Source organism: Gadus macrocephalus, chromosome 13 (assembly GCF_031168955.1).
Source record: "Gadus macrocephalus chromosome 13, ASM3116895v1".
Taxonomy (NCBI): domain Eukaryota; kingdom Metazoa; phylum Chordata; class Actinopteri; order Gadiformes; family Gadidae; genus Gadus; species Gadus macrocephalus.
The window spans coordinates 19634761-19657154 of NC_082394.1; the positions used below are offsets into that span (position 1 = coordinate 19634761).

General features: G+C 44.3%; 3 protein-coding genes across 3 annotated transcripts in view; all 3 read right to left on the reverse strand.

Moving 5' to 3' along the window:
* LOC132470388 (uncharacterized) overlaps positions 1-22394 on the reverse strand; it is a 75838-nt gene that overhangs the window by 21528 nt on the left and 31916 nt on the right. The window lies entirely within an intron of this gene.
* LOC132470391 (uncharacterized) overlaps positions 1-22394 on the reverse strand; it is a 70753-nt gene that overhangs the window by 3314 nt on the left and 45045 nt on the right. The gene's annotated exons all lie outside the window — the stretch shown is intronic.
* LOC132470386 (inter-alpha-trypsin inhibitor heavy chain H3-like) lies at positions 3221-20951 on the reverse strand. Its single transcript, XM_060068966.1, has 13 exons — positions 20804-20951; positions 12085-12245; positions 11893-11997; positions 7878-8040; positions 7640-7747; positions 7382-7510; positions 7153-7269; positions 6610-6778; positions 5267-5377; positions 4428-4609; positions 3878-4057; positions 3647-3768; positions 3221-3518 (listed from the first exon to the last, which is right to left on the reverse strand). The coding sequence occupies exons 1-13, from the start codon at positions 20930-20932 to the stop codon at positions 3236-3238; spliced, it is 1959 nt and encodes a 652-aa protein (XP_059924949.1). The 5' UTR covers positions 20933-20951; the 3' UTR covers positions 3221-3235.

The window sequence follows — 22394 nt, forward strand, 5'->3', positions numbered from 1 at the left end:
GAGATCTGGGAGAGAAGAGATTTGGATGAACAAGAGATACAGACACAGTGCAAAATCTTAAAGGAGAATTTCACCAGTGGAGACATGAATCTGTATTGAAAGTGGGTCATATATTTAGTTGAATTGTAACATCAATTTCAAAATTTGTGCCTTCTTGACCGAGAAAAGGCACAGTGTAATTTTGGCGGATTGAAGGCTACAACTCCCACAATGCCAATCAGCGTTCACTCCCTGAGGGACGTAGCATAACAGCCAATCAGCATTCACTCCCTGAGGGACGTAGCATAACAGCCAATCAGCATTCACTCCCTGATGGACGTAGCATAACAGCCAATCAGCGTTCACTCCTTGCAGTACAGCGTGAACAGCAGCATGCAGGAGAAGTGATGTTGCCGTTTGCAAACTCCCGGGACCAGTGGCGGTTTTAGGTACGGGCGAACCAGGCAGCCGCCCAGGGCGGCATATTTGTGGGGGGCGCCAAGTAACATGGGGGGCGCCACGAGCATTAAAAAAAAAATCGCGCTGCGTAGCGGATATCAATGAAGTACTGCATAACATTGTGTTGGGAATAGGTATTTTGGCGCCCCCTCTGGCTGCAGGCGCACACCTGCTCGTTGAGAAGGTTCCGTGCGCAGACGGGGTGAAACCCCCACTGAAGTCTGTAGGTTCACGATACAAACAAAAGCTGTGTGTGCCTCCGGATGATATTATGAATTAAAGATTGTGTTGGGTTAACGGACGTCTCTGGTACTTCCAGAACAAGTAAAGACTTGTAGTGGGGGTTATTTTGGCCAGAGTCTTGCACGGGCTGGGGTACTCGACGGGTGACCCACACAATTTGTGTCGGCGTCGGCGACGTTCTATACATTATCCCGCTTATTACATGAATACTTGCCTGAACGAAAAAATTACTTCATGGTGTGTATTTTTACAATTTATTTGTAACCAGCATTCGTTTCGTCTGTCAGTGGGTCCGTCGCCTCTGAGCTTACGAATCCGGAGTGCTCCGGGAGACGGAGCAATACAAACGGAGATCGAGTCAGAAGTCCAACCATTCACATAGAGTCGAGAGACTAGTATAATATCTGATATGTATATATATATACAGTGCCGCCGCTCCCATAACGCGCACTACGCGCTGCGCGTAGGGCCTCAAGTCCTGAGGGGGGCCCCAAAAAACAATAAAAAACAATAAAAAATTCTTACTTGTATACTTCTGGTTTTAAGTTTGTATTTATGGATAACTATTTAATTTAAAAGATTTTGGACATTCCAATACTTGTGTGTACTGTATGTATGTTTTGGCTGTTCTGTGAACTGTGTTTACAAAGTAGATTTAACTTTTGCGTTTTAATAAAATGTTAAACTGGCAGAAACCAATTCTTTTTTTCAGGGGGGGGGGGGGCATAAAGGAGTTATGCTTAGGGCCCCAAAATAGCTAGCAGCGGCACTGTATATATATTGTATTGTTAAAGTTTTATACTTATATTATACTATGTACCTGACCTTTTTATTTTATTGTTCACCTGCTTTGGCAATGAGTTGCAACTGGTCATTTAAAAATGGCGCAACATTTTGGGGAGAGAATCTGTGTGTTGGTGAGGGGTGTCACATGCCACACTTAGGCCTAATAATAATAATAATAATAAATTAAATGTATATAGCGCTTAATATGGTACACTAAGACGCTTTACATATTGCCCTATCAAAACTATGCAAGACAGACTAGGAAAAAAAAGAAAAACAGAGGTTAAACATGAAGAATAAGGTGGGAGTTAGGTGGGGAAGGCTAGTGTAAAGAGGTATGTTTTGAGTGCAGATTTAAAAGAAGAGAGGGTTGGAGAGACTTTGATGTGGGAGGGGAGTGAATTCCAAAGGGTGGGGGCAGCAACTGAGAAGGCCCGATCACCCCAAGTCCCGCACTCAGTCCGTGGAACTTGTAGCAGGTTGGCAGAGATGGACCTGAGGAATCGGGAGGGGGCGTGGTGATGGAGGAGGTCGGCAAGGTAGGGGGGGACTAGGCTGTTGAGGGCCTTGTAGGTGATGAGTAAGATTTTGAAGTTGATTCAGTGTTTAAGTGGAAGCCAATGGAGTTCACGGAGGACAGGTGTGATGTGTTCTCTGGAGCAGGTACCAGTGAGGAGACGTGCAGCTGAGTTCTGGACTTATTGAATTTTTCTGAGGACTTTGGGTGAAGTTCTGAGTGGAGTGAGTGAGGGTGTCAGGACCAATGATGAGAATTTCGGATTTGTTGGAGTTGAGTTTGAGAAAGCTGTTTTGCATCCAGGTCTTGATGTCAGTCAAACAGTTGGAGAGGGTTGAGAGGGTGGAAGGACTGATGGTTTTGGAGGGGAGGTAAAGCTGTGTGTCATCGGCGTAACAGTGGAACCGGAGTCCATGGTGACGGAGGATCTGACCAAGAGGAAGCATGTACAGAATGAAGAGGAGTGGACCAAGCACAGAACCCTGGGGGACACCGTGGATGAGGAGTAGTGGTTGAAGCACAGTTGTTGATGACGATGAATTGATGTCTGTCGGAGAGATAGGATCCGAGCCAGGAGAGGGCGGTGCCAGTGATGCCAAGGGTGGATTGGAGACGGGAGAGGAGAATGGAGTGATTGATCGTGTCAAAGGCAGCACTGAGGTCAAGGAGGATGAGGATATTGAGGGAGCCAGTGTCAGAGGATAGCAGAAGGTCATTGGTCACTTTGAGGAGGGCAGTTTCTGTACTATGTTTGGAGCGGAAACCGGATTGGAAGAGTTCAAAGAGGTCGTTGGTGTGAAGGTAGGTGATGAGTTGTTTGGCAACAACACGTTCCAGGATTTTAAACAGAAAAGGTACACTTTTTGCACCTTTTTTTTGCCGATTTCGGGTGACACAAAGCAAAATCAACTCCTCTACAGATGCCATGTTTGCGATTGTCGATGCCGGAAATTTAGGACACGAGAGTCACTGCCCTCTAGAGGATGTATTGCGTAACATCCATAACAACGCTGAAACTGGACGGAGGTATGAAAGGTAGTCTCGGAGACAACGTTTGGTACGGACGGACGAGTTTCGTCCGGATCCGGAGGTATGAATCTGCCCTTACACTACCTGCTTTAAAAGACGAAATTTTGCGTCATTTAAAGCAAAAATTGTTAGAGGTAGATACGGATTCTCCCGTTTAGGGGAAAATTATGGAAGGAGGCACGACCATTCAAAAATATGACTGGGTTTCTAACGATACAAAGCTTAATGCAAATGGGTGAGGTTTCCCTTTAAAACAATAAACAATGCACATGTGTTAAAGTAAAGCTTACCATCGTAATGCGCTGAGGACTGAACAAATCCAAAAGATCCCCCTTGAGGCGATGGATGCTTTTCTCCTTCCTTGGGTTTATGGAGCACTTGTGCGTTCTCTCCGGGAGGTTTTGTCACCACCATGGAGGTGTGTGGAGTCACAAATCGGTACTTCAGAGACAGTTCAAGCACCTCCTGTTTGGCCCGTTCCTTTTCCTCACCATCTAGCTGTAACCTGGATTCATAATGTTAGACACAGCGTGAAATATCTCTTTATACAAACATGTTCTTATTAAAAGCTGTTTGAGATCACTCAATGTTTCAGTTTGAAAATTGATTCTATGAGACACTGGACATAAATACTCTTTATCCAGGAGCTGCTTTACTGTCAGGTAGGCCCAAAGCCTTCTGGTGTTGCTCTCTGACATAGATGCTGTCATTACAGTACTGGAATTTGTTTCAGAAAATTCCACATGTTTGTTTCCCTGGGTGACAGATGGAACACATTTTGATAAGTAAAATAAAAAAACAGCTTGTTTATTTTATATGTAAACCAAACTAGCAAAATATGACACACACTGTTGACACTCTTACCGAGATGGCTACAACCCGTGGAGAGAACGTTTCAATATTGTTGTCGGTGATCTGGCCAGCGACAACAATCTCAGAGCCGTTGTAATAGTGGCTGAAATTAGTCTGTGTGAGATTTGCCCCGCCTTCATAGATCAACATCACGTTGGTTAACAGAGGAGTAGCCACCTCTGCATAGAAACCCTGTGGAGGTAATAGAACTTTATAAGAGGTGTGGACATGTAAACAAGAGTTGAGGAGGAAGACATTTGTGAACGTTTTTTTATCCATTAGATTGATGATAACTTCATAATTGTATTTAGATTGATGATAGTAATTGTATTCAGATGGATGATAACCTCATTATTGTATTTAGAATTAGGATATCTTCATAATTGTATTCAGATGGATGATAACTTCATGATTGTATCTAGATTGATGATAATAATTGTATTCAGATGGATGATAATTCATAATTGTATTTGACTGATGATAACTTCATGATTACATGCAGATGGTCTGGATTATAATAATTGTGTAGAGTGTATAATGACATGAGTTATTTTTGTTTCACCTTCAGCTGAAGATCGGCATCAGCGTCATCGTAGATGCGTCGCGCTACTCCGCTGTTTTCCAGGGACATTTTCTCCAGGAATTCAAAATTGACATCATGACCAAAACCAAGACAGTACAATGGAAACTTCTTATTGATGGCCCGCATCACATTCTTCTGTATTTTTACAGGATTTGTTTCCCCTGCAATGAAAAAACAGTGGTTGGGTCTTACTAGTGGTTGAGTCTTATACTAGTGATTAGTTCTTACTGGTGCTCAGTTCTTTCTAGCATTTGGGACTTATACCAGTGATTAGCTCTAACTATTGGTTAAATCTTAGGGCTGGGTCTTATACTTGGGATTAGTTCTTACTATTGGTTAAATCTTAGGGCTGGGTCTTATCCTAATGATTAGTTCTTAATATTGGTTAAGTCTTACTAGGGGCTGGGTATTATACTAGTGATTAGTTCTTGCTAGTAGTTAAGTCTTACTAGGGGTTGGGTCTATACTAGTGATTCGTTCTTACTAATGGTTAAGTCTTACTAGTGGTTGGGTCGTACCACGGGTTTGGTCTTACTCATAAGGTCCTGCTTGTTGTTGGTTCTTACTGTGTCTTACCAGTGGTAGGGTCTTTCTAATGGTTTGGTCTTACTCGTAAGTTCTTAATAGTTGTTAGGTCTAACTGTGTCTTACCAGTGGTACTGTCTTTCTAATGGTTTGGTCTTACTCGTAAGGTCTTACTAGTTGTTAGGTCTAACTGTGTCTCACCAGTGGTAGGGTCTTACTAGTTGTTAGGTCTACGTAACTTTGTCTCACCAGTGGTAGGGTCTTACTAGTTGTTAGGTCTAACTGTGTCTTACCGGTGGTAGGGTCTCCATCGGTGAGCAGAATAAGAATAGATGCTGAACCATCTCGGGGGTTCTGATTTAGCATTTTTGCACCTTCCAACAAGGCGGAATTAATGGCCGTCACTAAAATGACAAAAAGAGTGACCATTAACAGTAGAATAGGATGATATGTCATGTTCTATAGTCTTCATATACATATCGTGTTGGAGGCATTGTGCTACAAAGGGACAATCACATAACTAAGATTAAGGAATGCATTAGTTTTGCAATTCAAGCAATCCGTTAGTTTGTTACATTTTCAGAAAAGCATCTTTTACTTTAAAATAACAGATGCATTGCCACTGTTTCTGTTTCTTTCCTACTGTTCGAGGGTACCTGTGAAATGTGCATGTGAAGCTCAGCTAGAACGATGCTATTTACGATACAGTAGTGTAGACACATAGCGCACTGTCTGCTGCCCAATATTTCAACAAGATTACTGTGTTTTTTGCAGGAAGAGGAATGTTGAAAGGAGCTTGTAAAAAAACTGTAAATACTCTGCCGCATGCAAAAATCCTGCAAAATGTGATTTGAAATATCCCTTTGCAGCAAGCTCAGTTTACCCTCCTGGATTGAATTTAGCTTATACTCAGTGACAAACGCAGCCATATTAGTGAGTAGTGAACGCTGTTTTAACCAATGGGAAAGAAATCACAAAGGGATTTTTATTATTGGTAACAAAAAGTGAAGTTTTTCTTTTTTACAGTGGGTAACTCATTAATGTTACTTCTAAGTCATTGGTTCTCAAAGTGCGGCCCGCAGAAACATTCCTGGCGGCCCGCAATGACATACAGATGTAAGTAAAAAAACAAAATATATATATTAGAGCTGTCAGTTAAAGGCGTTATTAACGGCGTTAACGCAAACCAATTTTAACGGCGTTAAAAAAATTATCGCGCAATTAACGCAATTATTTTATTTAAAAAAAAAAAAATAATAATAATAATTTCTTTGGCTCAAAACAAAGAAGCAGTAGCCTGACTGCTATGTTCAAATGACATTTGGTCAAAGCAGTCGTTTAATTGCACTATAGGCTCTTTTTTTGTATCGTCCTGTTTTGATCAGTATATGCCAATGTTGTTATCAATAAAAAATCATTTGCACAAGGCAAGCCGATGCACTTCACCATGTTGATAAGAGAATTAAAATGAGAAGAATTATGGGACAAAAAAATCAAGGGATATTTAGCATAGAAAAATAATTTGCGATTAATCGTGAGTTAACTATGACATTAATGCGATTAATCCCGATTAAATATTTTAATCGCTTGACAGCTCTAATATACATATAGATAGGTTTCATGTTAATACACTCACATCCGCTATCTTCGATTGTTCGTGCAAACTCTTTTGCAATACCAACATTGTGTTTGTTAGCCTGGACAAGTTCCCTCTTCCATGGATGGACGGCGTGGTTGAAAGTGATCAAACCAAAATAGTCATCCGTCGCCAGGTCTGCAAGGATATGAACTAATGCAGCACGAGTCTGAGCAAAGGTTAAAGGAGGAAAGTACAGCAGTCATGTGAAAATCTGCAAGGTGCTTACGACACCATCAAAAACCTTCACTTTAAAGCTATTTCAAACTATTGAATTTAATCATACTCTCACACAGACACACAAGTAATAGTTTGAGATGTTTTAACCTTTTGCCAATGTGTGGCCTATGGATTGCACATAATGTGGTCCTTAGAAACTGGATGACAGCCATCTGTGTTTTCCATAACTAACAGGTTCACACAACATTTAATCATTCTCAATATGTCATTATCGGAATAATAAACTGGATATTTACCATTTTTCTTTTGACAAATCCAATGTTAGCATTCCTAAATAGCAGTACCTCATCCCGGTAACCTTACCTGGCGCATCTTCCTGCCATGCATTGAGCCACTTTGATCGATGACGAAGATGACGTTCTTTGAAATGCGGGCCAATCCAGTTGGAGCAAAGTGATGGACAAAAAACCCGTCCGATTCCTTGGAGGCGGAGTGAAGAAGGTGTGGTCATTAGAAGGTGGATGAAGGATTCTTAGATGGGATTTTCAGATATAATAGTTGGTGAATGGTGCTCTCTTCACTGGGACTGTACCTTGAGGTGTCCCAGGGTGTCATCCCTGAAGACATCATATACAATCACCAAATCTCCGTTCAAACCGTCATCTCCACAGGCCCCGCAAAGGGTCTGCTGCTCCACTGTTGGGTGGAAATGGACATCCAACTGAAACAGAAAGGTCAGCACAGATCTGATGAGGGGACTGAGATCGTCAAGAGTATTCTTCTGCAATGTAATGCAATCTGAAATAAGGTATTCATTTTGTGTTTGTATTCGGTGCAGGTTATTTTGTACCTGATTTTGACTTTCTGCGGCACCGATGGTAGCAAGATTAGGGTGGTTTAATCCTCCTTTAACCTCTGAGAACACTATGTCTGGTTGTTCATAGATGCTAACATCAATCTTCCAGAGACAAAGAGATACAGACACTTGTCCATGTCAAGGCCACATAAAAGCAATTTGACAGTGCTGCATTTGTAATACGTATTCCAACCTGTAATACTAATTTGTATAAAAAACCATGACAGCGTACCTTGAAATCATTGACCGGCTGCATGGGCCGAGCGTAGATCTGGAGCTCATACTGCCCGAGCCTCCTCTTCAGCAGCTCCTCATGGGTGAGCTCGAAGGTCACTTTTTGGTGAGCAGCCACAGTGACAGAGGTCGTAAACTCCTCGAGGGATCTCCCAACAGAACTGCAGGCAAGATTATTCATTATGGAAACATAGTAGAGAACATCTTTACTTTGCTTTCTTACTTTTACTCAAATGTATTCTCATTTTTGTAAAATGACTTTGTAGTTGTTTTATCTCTATAATTCTACTTTTGTTTGTCTTTTTTTTTTTTTACTTTATTTTCTTTACCTTATTGTATTTTAATGTCAGGTGGACATCCTTAATAAGCCCTTCGGGGTTTCTTTTGTCCCACCCGTGCATCTATGTATGTCTATGCAAATCTTCTTGCCTTTTTTTTTTTTTAATCTTGTTTATTTGCACAAATAAAAAACAAACAAACAAACAAACACCTGATAATCATTGTTTTAAAGGGGGGTTCCCCTAAAGGTTTTCTGCAGAAAAATGTGGGAAAACAATGACAATATACATTTTGTGAAATATCGACAAAGTCATATCACAAGACAACGTTTCTCCCAAAATTGTTAAATTGTGTTGTCCATGGTTAGATAATACATTTAACCATATTGGTAACCCTTCCCTTTTCAGTCCCTTGAAGTAGTACTTACCTGCTAAATATATGGCAAATTATATTATTTTATAGGGCAATTACGACCAGTACATCAGAGGTAAATACAGAGAAACCACAACTGAAAGAAAAACGTCCACTATCATCCATCAACTCAACAAAATACTATGTAATTGCAATAGTTTTAGGTTGGTAATAACTAAGATATAATTGCATACTTCCTAGGAAATTAGGCAAACAATTCTTAGAAGCACCTCCTCTATTACACATCAATTCATGTTACAATATAGTTATCAAATGATAATGTTGGAAACAGCCCAAGTTTAATTATGCAGAAATTAAGATTACGATTAATTATTTTTCTGAAATAGTCATTGTTCATTAGACGTTCCTTAGAAACAATTAAACTGTTTTTACTTAAAGGTTGGGTATGGAATTCGCATTTTTTGGCAATTTTTGCAGAATTACTTGAAATCCTTATCATAACCCACTTACAGCCACTGAGTTAGAAGTACTGACATGAAAATTAAACAAGTCAATCAGAACGGGCAGGGCTCGAAAAACTCCAGCCAATGATTTCCAGAGCCACCGAGTTGCATTGGACAGTAAGTACATCAATCAAACGGTCGTACTGCACTCCCCCTCCCCCGCGCCCCGCGCGCGACCCCTTCGTGCAGTACTCGTGACCCAGAGCTCGTGACCCAGAGCAAGCTCCTGTTTGTTGTTATCCTGCGGTAGCTACTGGAACTAGTTAATCCACATTTGGACCTAGCAGTAGAAGACAATTTCCATGGAAGACAAGACGCCACCATCCCCATGTTGTTTTTTTAATGTTGCCATGTTGTTTAACGAAAACCTACGCTAGCCTGGCTCGCTCTCGCGCATCTGTGTTCGCGCTCGTGCATGATTGCGCGTCCAGGTACTTGGAATGGGTGGAGTCAGAGTCAGAGTTGAACAGTGTTAATTTTGTCAGCTATTTTAGATTTAGTCTTAGTCTTAGTCTTTTGACGAAAATGCTTATTATATTTAGTCACATTTTAGTCATTGTTTTCCTTTGTAGTTTTAGTCTAGTTTTAGTTGACGAAAAGTCCTTACATTTTAGTCAACTTTTAGTCATTAATTTTAGTCAAAATGTTTTCTCTTTTTAAACTAGTTAAATTAGGCTAACCCTATATATATGGACACCTGCTAAATTGTTCCACTCAAATAGAGTACTAAAGTGAAAACGTTACGTTGTCCTGGCAACCGGATTTTTAGTTCTAAACTACCGAACGAGAGATGGCGTTCTCCATTGCTTCCATGTGTTGTTTCTTTCTGTCGAGGCGTTCATGTATTCCCCTGGGGTATTAAAAGGAAAAGTTTGTAAACGTTAGTTTAGTTTAGTTTTTTTTTTTAATATGAAGACAATCTATTCTCAATATTACTTACATCATTGGTAAAGCAAACTCACACATCAATTCGCAAAAAGATTGTTCCTTTTCTATAAAAGGTTCGTTTGGCATAGGATTTCCCCTTGTTAATTTAGTTTGTGTAGAACCGAAAATCTGTTGCTATCGAAACGTGACGTCACACTTTAGTACTCTTGTCTGTTCAGCCTTCAAAACGATAGCTGGTAAATTGTGAAAAATGCATTAAACTGTAATCAGAAAACGCGGTTATATGCTATAGACCAGGGCTATTCAACCTCCTTAACAAGTGGTCCGAAAAGGAAAACCACTGGGGGTTCATGGGCCAAACAGAGTAAAACTACGTGAATGATTCGCTACAAATAAATCGACCTTAAAGTAGTGTTAACTTAATATATATAGTACAACTACATGGAATAAACTTGTCAGACGCATTCCTACCTTCTTCACATTTAATCGTATAATTATAAAAGATTTTGTTCTCACATATTTTGGACACGTATTTAGAATTCAACAATGTTGTTTGAATCATCACAAAACAGAACTACTGTACATATGAGACATTTTGAGCCAGAGAGTCAGTGAGAAAGATTGCACTGCCTTGTTTGCCTAGTTTGGCTCATCCTGAGACACTCATGCAGTTTCATAGGTCATGGAGGAAAGTGCCCTTGTTCTGATGGCATTCATATGAGAAAAGCTAGACTCACACGTATCGGTTGAGCCAAACATTGTCAGAATAAGTGATGCCAGTTCCTGATTGTGGGGTACTGATAATGGCTAGTATCACCGGCTACACACAGAAACCTGATTTGCATGCAACTATGTTTCTCCTTCATTTGTTATTGTTTTTGCATGCAACCTCTTGCGGGCCAGAAAAAAATTAAGAGGGGCCGCATTTGGCCCACGGGCTGCTAGTTGAATAGGCCTGCTATAGACCCTAGTATCTGTGGAATAAAAACTGGGAAGAATTTCGAATCATAAATATGTACAATGCATAACGTTAGCTCACAGCTGAGTGGACTATACCTCCCGTTGCCAAGTCGTAGCTAAGGTCCGTCCTATTTACTGGAGGAGTGAACAGTTGCATAAGAACCTTACGGGAGTGTACTGATTGGAAAATATCGTGCATTTTGAATGTCCAAATAGCACACCACTAACATTTTTGTCCTGTCTCGTCTCGTCAACGAAAACAAAATGACATTTCGTCATAGTTTTTATTATCAAAGATCTATTTTTAGCTTGTCAACGTCTCGTCTTAGTCACGGAAAAAGGTTAGTTGACGAACATTTTTCGTCATATTTTTCGTTAACGAAATTAACACTGGCGTTGAAGGAGAGGGGGTAGGACCATTTGAGTGTATTTTCAAAATCTGCTGGCGTTTCGCAAATCCCATACCCAACCTTTAAGTAAGAAATTAGATCAATACTATCCTGGTAACAACCTCCACAGTACCATTCTGCTTCTAGTGTCATGGTAAACCTTCTTAAATACTGGGAACATTCTTGCAGATGTTTGTACAATTCACAATTTTAGTGAATTTAGTGAACGAAAGCTGAAACACTGCACTGTAAAGGGAAGCCTTGCAATACCTAGCAATTGGTTAATCCTTTTTCATGCAATAAAAAAAAACTTTTACCATGTATATTCTGCATTACTAACAATAGAGCTGATCTATGATGTGGACCTACCTGATCTATCACGTAGACCTACTTGTTCTATAATGTATGTAGACATTGATATATAATGTACTGCAGGACTACCTGATCTATAATGTAGAACTACCAAATCTATTATGGTGATCTTCCTGATTTATAATGTTGGCATACCAGATCCCTAATGCCGACCTAATTTTGACAAACCTCAATTTGCACTAACCTGATGTTATATAATGTATGTAGACCGATAATGTCTGTAGACACCTGATATACAATGTAGACCTACCTGACGAGCCCAGCGCTCTGACCACGGGACATTGCCTCGCTGTACTGCTGCTGAGCCTCTTCCTTGGCCTTTACCACTCCGTCGTACATCTGACCCTCGATCGACCTGGAGAACACCAACATTGTTTGAACTGCACAAAGTCTGAATGAAATTTGAATCACACGATTCAAGGTGAATTTGATAGCCAGTCACATTTTGAATTGACTAATGAAGGCGTTCTTTGGAATCTTGACGTGGAATTCTATTTCCGTTGGCTGATCCCTGCGATTGACCACGCGGCTGGTGATGATAGTGATGGCATAGCCGTCGGTCACTGTGGAGTTGATGTGGTATTTGTAGATGTCCCAGTCCTCCTGAACAGGTATGGAAAACACAAATCATTCAACAAAGCAATGTGCCAATATAAACGCACTCATTCATTGCGTTTACATGACTCAAGAAAATCTAATTATTGGCTTAGTCCGACCATGATTGGATTATTAAGATTCATGTACACACCTTAGTTGGACTAAAGTCGACTCGAATCAGGTTACTCATAGTCGGATTAAGGCAGCTAGATTATTCGATTGATAGTGGCATCAAGCGTGCATGTATAGTATACATTTAATTTGACTGGAATCTGATTTTGTGTTCTGCGCATGAACGAGATCTTTTCCCGGGGCCGTGAGCCGGAAGTATAAGGCGACGATACTCGCACTGTTGTGGTAGAGGCCCAGGGCCTTATTTTGCATAGGAATTTTGAGGAAAGGTGGTTCGAATTCTATAAATTCTTAGGAAAGGGACCTCGATACATCCTTAACCCTCCTTTAGAATACGTTACTCCTGAGCAACCTTTACGAAAGGAAAGGAGATAGTGATATCCCATAATCCTTTATGGCGGCAATATTCATTGCTTGGAGCAATGAAACGGGATTCATAAAGTAACATGCCAAGCATGTTGCTTTAACAAATAAGTTTACTTAACTCAAAGATGCATGAGAGATGTGGTAAAGCAGAAGAAGATAAGAGAAGGAAATACAAATGATAATAATGGATACCAATTCCAGAAACATTATTTGAATCTAAATTAATTCATTTATTGCTGGTTATTAAGCACACAGTATTAACCGTAAGAAAATAAAAGGCCAACTTCACATTTAAGAAAGACTACTGGGGGCAGTTAGCCTGGCTAACGCCAGACCTCATCTCATCTACATTGAGATTAGGTCTGGGAACCACACATTCATTCTCATGTATTTGAGGCGTGGTTAACGATTGCCCGGAGCCGTTTAATGGGCACTACTAAACCATTCTAACACACCGCCCCCGGTGAAAGTATCCAGATGGAATACATATCTGCATGCTCCCCTTTAACCTAGCTGTCTAGAACCTTCAGAACCCGGACCGGATCCGTGTCCCGGCCCTTTCAGTTATTTTCTCTGGGTCGGAGAGAGAGAGAGAGTTGTGTAAATCATTTGTGGAGGAGCATATGAAGTTTTAAAATGGAATCCACAAGATATGTAGTTGTGTTTGTGTCCAAGTCTCCCGTCTACCTTGAAAGAGGAGATGGAGGAGGGGGGTCCTACTTCTAAAAGCACCATGTCTGTGGAACATGGCCCCCAGAGCGAAGCTGAAAGGTAAGAGGATCTCTCACTGTCTGAGTTTATGTCCATCTCAGAGGTCAACACTGATTTATCACGAAACTATTAGTTTCATGACTGAAACTGAGTCAAAGTTGCGTGTGTTTCGTATTGAAGCCCCGAGCAGCAGGACAGACTCCCCTGAACCCAGCTGTGTCTCCATGATGAGTGTCTGGTCTATGGATCCACCTGTCACGTTTAAAGATGGAAATCAGTCTATTGAAAAAAGGTAAGTATTTGTCAGAGCATGTCACTCACATGCTTATTGTCTATGGATCCACCTGTCACGTTTAAAGATGGCCGCCCCTGTAGAAAGGAGAGGTAGGACTTTCAAATGTAAGACCGGGCGTAGTTAAGACCAGGCGTATGTCCCGTTGGTGCAACCGGTGTTAGTTCGATTCTAACACCAGGTCTTAACTAAGACCTACTTAGCAGTTACGACCAGGCTTAGTTTACGATAGCTTCGGTGGGTTGCTGTCATCGTCTTGCCGTCCCTCCCCGTTCTGTGATTGGTTCCCTATCTCAGGCGAAAATCGAATCCATGGAATCCATGGAATCCAGGCTGCCTGGCAGCGCCAATTGAAATCGTGCGCAAGGCAGCATGGGTATACCCAGGCTAGGGGGCAGTTAATTTCAACATCAACGTAAATTGAGCCTCTTTTTTTCCACATGTGAATTGGGATTCAAGTGGCCAAAAATATTCCCGAATACATTTTAAACAGTGCTGTCTTTTCCTATGTTTGAAAGGAACCGTCACCTTATCGTGGTGGAGAGGTTTGCGTGTCCCTGTGAACCTGAGGGCTGTGTTGTCTGGAGCCTTGTGCTCCTGGTAGGGTCTCTCATGACAGAGTGGTCTCAGGTGAGGGGCCAGACTAAGAATGGTTCAAAAACTCCAATGAATAACGTAAAAAGAGGAGATGTGACCCGGCCCGGAGGAAGCCCGGGGCCCCCGTCTGGAGCCTGGCCCAGACGGAGGGCTCGATGGCGAGCGCCTGGTGGCCGGGTTTGCCACGGAACCCGGTCGGGCACAGCCCGAACAAACTACGTGGCACCCCCCCTCTCTTCATCCCATGGGCCCACCACCTGTGGGAAGACCCGTTGGGGTTGGGTGCGCAGCCACATGGGTGGCAGCGAAGGTCAGGGGTCTCGACGGACCAGACCCGGGCGGCAGAAGCTGGCTCTGGGGACGTGGAACGTCACTTCGCTGTGGGGAAAGGAACCGGAGCTTGTGAGGGAGGTGGAGCGCTATCAGTTAGATCTGGTGGGGCTTACCTCCACGCACAGTCTCAGCTCTGGTACCGTACTCCTGGATAAGGGTTGGACTCTATTCTTCTCCGGAGTTGCCGAGGGCGTGAGCGCCGGGCGGGTGTGGGGATACTCATAAATCCCGGCTGAGCGCCGCGGTGTTGGAGTTTACCCCGGTAGACGAGAGGGTCGCCTCCCTGCGCCTAAGGGTTGTAGGGGGGAAAACTCTGACTGTTGTTTGTGCGTATGCACCAAACAGCAGTTCAGAATACTCTGCCTTCTTGGAGACCCTGAATGGAGTCCTGTATGGGGCTCCAGTAGGGGACTCCGTAGTTCTGCTGGGAGACTTCAACGCCCACGTGGGCAACGATGGAGACACCTGGAGAGGCGTGGTGGGGAGGAACGGCCTCCCTGATCTAAACCCGAGCGGTCGTTTGTTATTGGACTTCTGTGCTAGTCATGGATTATCCATAACGAACACCATGTTCGAACATAAGGGTGCTCATAAGTGTACCTGGTACCAGAGTACCCTAGGCCGAAGATCGATGATCGATTTCGTGATCGTGTCATGTGATCTGAGGCCGCATGTTTTGGACACTCGGGTTAAGAGAGGGGCGGAACTGTCAACCGACCACCATCTGGTGGTGAGTTGGATCAGGGAATGGGGGAAATTTCCGGATAGACCTGGTAAGCCCAAACGAGTAGTGCGGGTGAATTGGGAACGTCTGGAGGAGGCCCCTGTCCTAGGTATCTTCAACTCACACCTCCGGCTGAGTTTTTCTGGCATTCCTGTGGAGGTTGGGGGCATTGAGCCGGAGTGGGCGGTGTTCAAAGCCTCCATTGCTGAAGCTGCGGTGGCTAGCTGTGGCCTCAGGGTCTTAGGCTCCTCAAGGGGCGGTAACCCTCGGACACCGTGGTGAACACCGGTGGTCAGGGAAGCCGTCCGATTGAAGAAGGAGGCCTTCCGGGATATGATATCCTGGGGGTCTCCTGACTCGGTTGCAGGGTACCGACAGGCTCGAAGGGCTGCAGCTGCTGCCGTGTCGGAGGCCAAGCAGCGGGTGTGGGAGAAGTTCGGAGAGGCCATGGAGAAGGACTTTCGGTCGGCACCAAAGTGTTTCTGGAAGACTCTCCGGCACCTCAGGAGGGGGAAACAGGGAACCATCCAAGCTGTGTACAGTAAGGATGGGACTCTGTTGACCTCAACTGAGGAGGTTGTCGGACGTTGGAAGGAACACTTTGAGGAACTCCTGAATCCGAATAACACATCCTCTATGTTGGAGGCAGAGCTCGAGGTTGATGGTGTTTCGTCGTCAATTTCCCTGGTGGAGGTCACTGAGGTAGTCAAACATCTCCGCAGTGGCAAAGCCCCAGGGATTGATGAGATCCGGCCAGAAATGCTAAAGGCTCTGGGTGTTGAGGGGCTGTCATGGTTGACACGCCTATTCAACATCGCGTGGGAGTCGGGTACAGTGCCAATGGAGTGGCAAACCGGGGTGGTGGTTCCCCTGTTCAAAAAGGGGGACCAGAGAGTGTGTGCCAATTACCGGGGTATCACACTTCTCAGCCTCCCTGGTAAAGTCTACTCCAAGGTGCTGGAAAGGAGGGTTCGGCCGATCGTCGAACCTCAGATTGAAGAGGAACAATGCGGTTTTCGCCCCGGACGTGGAACTACGGACCAGCTCAGAACTACGGACCTGCCCAGTGGGCAAGGATGACCACCGGGCGCCTCCCTTGGGAGGTGTTTCAGGCACGTCCAGTGGGGAGGAGACCTCGGGGAAGACCCAGGACTAGGTGGAGAGATTATATCTCAACACTGGCCTGGGAACGCCTCGGGATCCCCCCGTCAGAGCTGGTCAATGTGGCCCGGGAAAGGGAAGTCTGGGGCCCCCTGCTTGAGCTGCTCCCCCCGCGACCCGACCCCGGATAAGCGGATGACGATGAGATGATGATGAAAGGAAGCACCTTTTTAATCCTCCTTGACCCGATGACGTTTTCCACAAAGGTAAAGGAAAGGAGGCATAAAGGTTAGGAAATTTGACTATTTGTAGAGGCCCCATCTTTCTTGAATGCCGCCGGTGGCTCTATTAGTTGAAATGGGCACAGCGCCACCTATCGTGACATGCTTCGGCTAATGAATTGATTTTCTCACCGCAATGAATAATCGGACAATTGCAGTTGTCTGATTGAGGAGCATAGTCGAACTATGGCTTTAATCTGATTAAGCTGTACATGTAAACGTACTGATTCTGTTACGGGGGTGCGGGTGCAGGCAGGCAGGTAGGACCCAGACGTAGAGCGGTTTAGGGAAAACTGCACTTTATTTCCGCCAAAAGGCTAAGGCAAGGAACCAGGGAACTCAGGTGACAACAGGGAACAGGGAACACGCAGGACGAACAACCACAATGATAGCACAAGGAACAAAGGAAAAACAAGGGCTTAAGTAACAAACACAACGAGGAACAGCTGAGACACATTAGGGGAGGGAACAGTAATCAACACAGGAGGGAAACACACCAAAACACGACAGACCATGACAGTACCCCCCCCTTAAGGGTCGACTCCCAGGCGACCCACGACAAGCAAAAAAAAACGAAGAAAGTCAAACCCAAAACGGGTGGGTGGAGGGGCGCCAGGAGGGGGGAATCCAAAAAAATAAATGGACTGGGGCAGAGCGGAGGGGCGTCAGGCGGGCGGCCAGAAAACTGCCCCAGGGCATGGCAGGGAGCCTCAGGCGGACGGCCTGGGGGGCAAGCAGAGGCAGAGTGAAGGCGGAACCCTTCAGGAGGCCGGCGGCAAGGACGATGAGGGCTCAGTCCCTCAGGAGGCCTGCAGCAGCAAGGAAACCCCTCTGAAGGCCAGCAGTGGCGAAGGCGGAAACCTTCAGTAGGCCGGCGAAGGCGAGGTAGAGGGCGGGTCCCCTCAAGAGGAAGGCGAGGTGGAGGGCGGGTCCCCTCTGGAGGAAGGAGAGGTAGAGGGCGGATCCCCTCTAGTGGAAGAGCAGGTAGAGGGTGGGTCCCCTCTGGTGGAAGGCCAGGTAGAGGGCGGGTCCCCTCTGGAGGAAGGCCAGGTAGAGGGCGGGTCCCCTCTGGAGGAAGGCCAGGTAGAGGGCGGGTCCCCTCTGGAGGAAGGCCAGGAAGAGGGCGGGTTCCCCCTGGAGGAAGGCCAGGTAGAGGGCGGACCCCCTCTGGAAGGCAAGGTAGAGGGCTGGTCCCCTCTGGAGGTAGACGAGGTAGAGGGCGGACCCCCTGTGGAAGGCGGGACCCCTCAGGAAGGCAAGGTAGAGGAAGGCCAGGTAGAGGGCGGATCCCCTCTGGAGGACAAGGTAGAGGGCTGGTCCCCTCTGGAGGTAGGCGAGGTAGAGGGCGGACCCCCTCTGGAAGGCGGGACCCCTCAGGAAGGCAAGGTAGAGGGCTGGTCCCCTCTGGAGGAAGAGGGCGTGCCCCTTCCAAAAGGTTTGGAAGGCGGGACCCCTCTGGAAGGCCTTGAAGAGGAACCCCCCTCGGGAAGGAGTGGAGGAGGACCCCAACAGGCAGGAGCGGAGGGCGTGCCTCCCCTGGACGGTCTGGAGGGCGGGCCCCCTCCGGCAGGAGCAGAGGCCGGCCCCCCTTTGGAAGGAGCAGGGGGCGGGCCCCCTCAGGCAGGAGCGGAGGGCGTGCCTCCTCTGGACGGTCTGGAGGGCGGGCCACCTCCGGCAGGAGCAGAGGGCGGACCTCCACAGGCAGGAGCGCAGGGCGGACCTCCTCAGAGAGGCGAAGAGGCCGGTCCCCCTCTGGAAGGCGAGGAGTGGGCTCAGGAACCGGACAGGGCTCGGGGACTGGAGTCAGTGCGGAAGCTGGAGTGCCAGGAGGAACCGGGTGGTACCCCAAACTCACCACCCCCACTCTGATTGTCCGCAAGGGCAGAGGCTGGTAGCGGGGGGCCGGGGGCAGAGGCTGGTAGCTAGGGGCCGGGGACAGAGGCTGGTAGCGGGGGGCCGGGGGGCAGAGGCTGGTAGCGGGGAACCGGGGGCAGAGGCTGAGAGCGGGGAACCAGGGGCAGAGGCTGAGAGCGGGGAACCGGGGGCAGAGGCTGAGAGTAGGAGCGTGGAGGCTTAGGCCGGTCACAAAAGTCCGGTGGCAGAGGCATGTAGCTCTCAGGCCAAAAGACTGGTGGGCTGAGCAGCTCAACTGCCCACTCGGGCAAGGCGTCCTCCAACTCGGGCCTTGACGAGACAGCCCTGCGTGGACGTTTCAAGATAGCCTCCTGCTCCTTCTTGCTGGGAATGTTCTCCCAGAAATCCATTTCTTTGATTATGAACATCAATAAATCCTCCAACTCACGGCAAAATTGAGCGTCCGCTGGGTCCAATGTTGGTGCTATCATTCTGTTACGGGGGTGCGGGTGCAGGCAGGCAGGTAGGACCCAGACGCAGAGCGGTTTAGGGAAAACGGCACTTTATTTCCGCCAAAAGGCTAAGGCAAGGAACCAGGGAACTCAGGTGACAACAGGGAACAGGGAACAGGGAACACGCAGGATGAACAACCACAATGATAGCACAAGGAACAAAGGAAAATCAAGGGCTTAAGTAACAAACACAACGAGGAACAGCTGAGACACATTAGGGGAGGGAACAGTAATCAACACAGGAGGGAAACACACCAAAACACGACAGACCATGACAGACGTTTGGTCTGTCGTGTTCAGTACGTTTATATGCTTAATCCGATGATTCCCGGATTCACTAGATTAGTTCTAACATTATTATTATTTTAACTGCCATAGTTGTGGTTAGTGGTAAACAGTTGCCTTGGGAGACCATACTGATCTTGCAAGTTCACTTTCTATTTCCCAGTGTAGATCAGTCTGGCTTCAAGCCCGATAAAAGCATCTCCCAAAAAATTACTAGAGTGATAATACCAATCAGCCCTGTTGGGAGGGTTTTCCAGTTCATCAGTCAGTTCATCCATATGAGGATCTTAATTCCTGTCCAGCCAAAGCCAGTCTGGGTTAGTGTTTAACAAGTGTTTAGACAGAACGGTGCTGTTCATTTGTCAAGAGGATTGAGTAATGCAAAGACTTCGGTATCAAATGGAATCAATATTCCATATAAATTAATTGTGTTTTTTAACCCTTAACTTTAAAGACCTGTGAATAGGTTTATTCCACCTCTAACCCTAATAGGGTCTCAGGAAACTATATGAGCTTCATAACCAATATAATAGCACAATAAATTGTGCTTATCTAACATAATATTAGTTGTACTGATAGTATTGATTTTAAAGTTTGAAGTCCAGCAGCTACTCTGTAGTTGCTGATGTTTGTCAAAGAGCCATAGTTCATAATGTTGTAATTTGGTAGAATAATCAGAGTCAGAGATAGAGTCGAACTAGAGAAACACCAGATTATAAGGCTATTATTTCTATTTTCTGCTACATTTTACTCATGTACTACATCTCAGAGGCAAATATTATTATTTCTACCCCTCTACATTTACCTGACACCCTTAGTTACTTGCAGATTCATATTAGAAATAGAAAATATAATCATACTTCATTTGTATAACTATTCGATTAAGCATTTTGCTATATATAAATGAGCTCCAACCTTTCCAGATGCAACATTAAAGTGATTAACACATTAATGCATCAATAAATTGAATTTTTGTGAATAATAAATCCAATAAAACAATAATGTTGGGTCATACTGCATAATGAGTACTTTTAATTTTGTTCCTTAAGTATATTCGGTGCTCATACTTTTGTTCATTCATGTACTTTCATTAATTTCCTTTTACTAACAGAGCATTCCTACAGTGCGGTATTACTACTTTAACTGACTTAAAAAGCACTTAATGCAAGGTAAAGTGCTCCTTCAACCGCTGGATATTATAATATATAATACCTTAGATAATATATAATCTAATACCGAATCATTTAATAACCTCATATAATACAATTTAATGAGATACAATTGTAGATCATATTATATATCATAATGTAATATAGTATGATATAATTTCAAATCAGATCATTTTATATGACAGATAGGATAATATTAAATCCTACCTTGTTTGGTAGTGTGTAGACGACTGCCAGCATCAGTCCAAGTAGGGCGAGCTGTACCACTATCTTTCCCATTTTGTCGTAATACAGGTTTAACTGGGTTATGCAGAGCACTTTTATTCTCAAAGTCATGATGCAATGGTTGTTTTTCATCGACAAGGCTGCAGTAAACTGGGCCAAACACATGCCCAACAGACACACACAGAGACACACACACACACACGCACACACACACACACACACACACAAAACAAATATTGTTTGTTCTGTGGAGAACATACAACCACGCAAAAACCATGACTCACATCCATCATACTGAAAACCCAACAGCCCAATCCGGTTTGAATGGAACCCAAATGGAAGCATTAGTTTGTAAATGTGTATTATGTATTAATCTAATGGAATAAAAACAATCAGTCACAACGGGAAAAAAAACATAAATTGAAGGGTAATAGTGTCTGTTGTGTGGCCCTTACTGTGTGGTACACAAAGCTCCTATCTACAGACTGACAGCCAGGAAACTCCCAAGGGCACTCCTGAATATCCAGGACTTTATTCAGGCTGATTTCTGTTTTTATTGATATGTCTGTGGTTTGCTTGTTGTTTTATATGAGAGACTGATAATTTTTTTCTTATTTATTTATACTGCCAATTCATTTTAAACACTGTATATGCACGAGTGAGGAACGGCATTTCGTTTCATTTCCTGTATGGAAGTACAGTTTTTTTAAATGACAATAAAGTGAATCTTGAATCTTGTATGTGAGACTTAGATTCTAGTACTGATCAAATGTGAAACAAATTGACAGAAATCATAGGGATTAAAATCCAGCTATACAAGCATTTTATCATAATAAATCCTAGATACCACTATGATTTGGTTTTGGGGGCCTGTAAACCTCTGACAGGGCTTCAGGCCTTCCGTCCTGAGCTAACCCAAGCTGCTCAAAAGAGATACAATTACCAAACGAAACCAGATGAAAATGTATTTCGGATAAATAACAACAGCCCCCTCTGGTGCTAGGACTTGTAATTGTAATACATTCAAAGGTTAATTATGGAGCGACCTAGATAGAACGCTAGCCCAACACACAATTAAGATCGCATCATCCTTTATCCTGGTTGAAAAAAACGAATTGATACGTTGTCAATAATTATTATCTGACAAACGTGCTTAGAAATTATCATCCTGTCATTTTTGCATTATACAAAGTATGCAATAATTAAAATATATAATAATATACCATTAAATACTTTTTAGATTATTCATTTCAGCATATCGGATTTCCCATGCACTTTTAAGGTGGCGCTGAGCATTCACCAAATAAAAAAAAGTTTCACAGCTAATGTAGCCGTTAGCACACTCAGGATCTCGTAATTACGAGATCAGGATCTCGTAATTACGAGATAAGGATCTCGTAATTATGAGATAAGGATCTCGTAATTACGAGATAAGATATCATATATTTACGACATAAGGATCTCGTTTACGAGAAAAGGATCACGCCTCTCATTCATCAATAACATTGCTGGCTAGCTGCAGGCCGGCAAAGATGACGCTATCCGACGCTATCGTATTTAATCTCCTGCTCGG

Bases quoted from the DNA above. Each gene is read 5' to 3' on its own strand.
- LOC132470386 (XM_060068966.1), bottom strand. From the start codon at position 20,932: ATGACTTTGAGAATAAAAGTGCTCTGCATAACCCAGTTAAACCTGTAT. The intron at 5,378-6,609 runs GTGAGTGTATTA...TTGTCATTTTAG, and splicing joins AACAATCGAAGATAGCGGAT to TGACGGCCATTAATTCCGCC. The intron at 4,610-5,266 runs GTAAGACACAGT...TTTTCATTGCAG, and splicing joins CGATGGAGACCCTACCACCG to GGGAAACAAATCCTGTAAAA.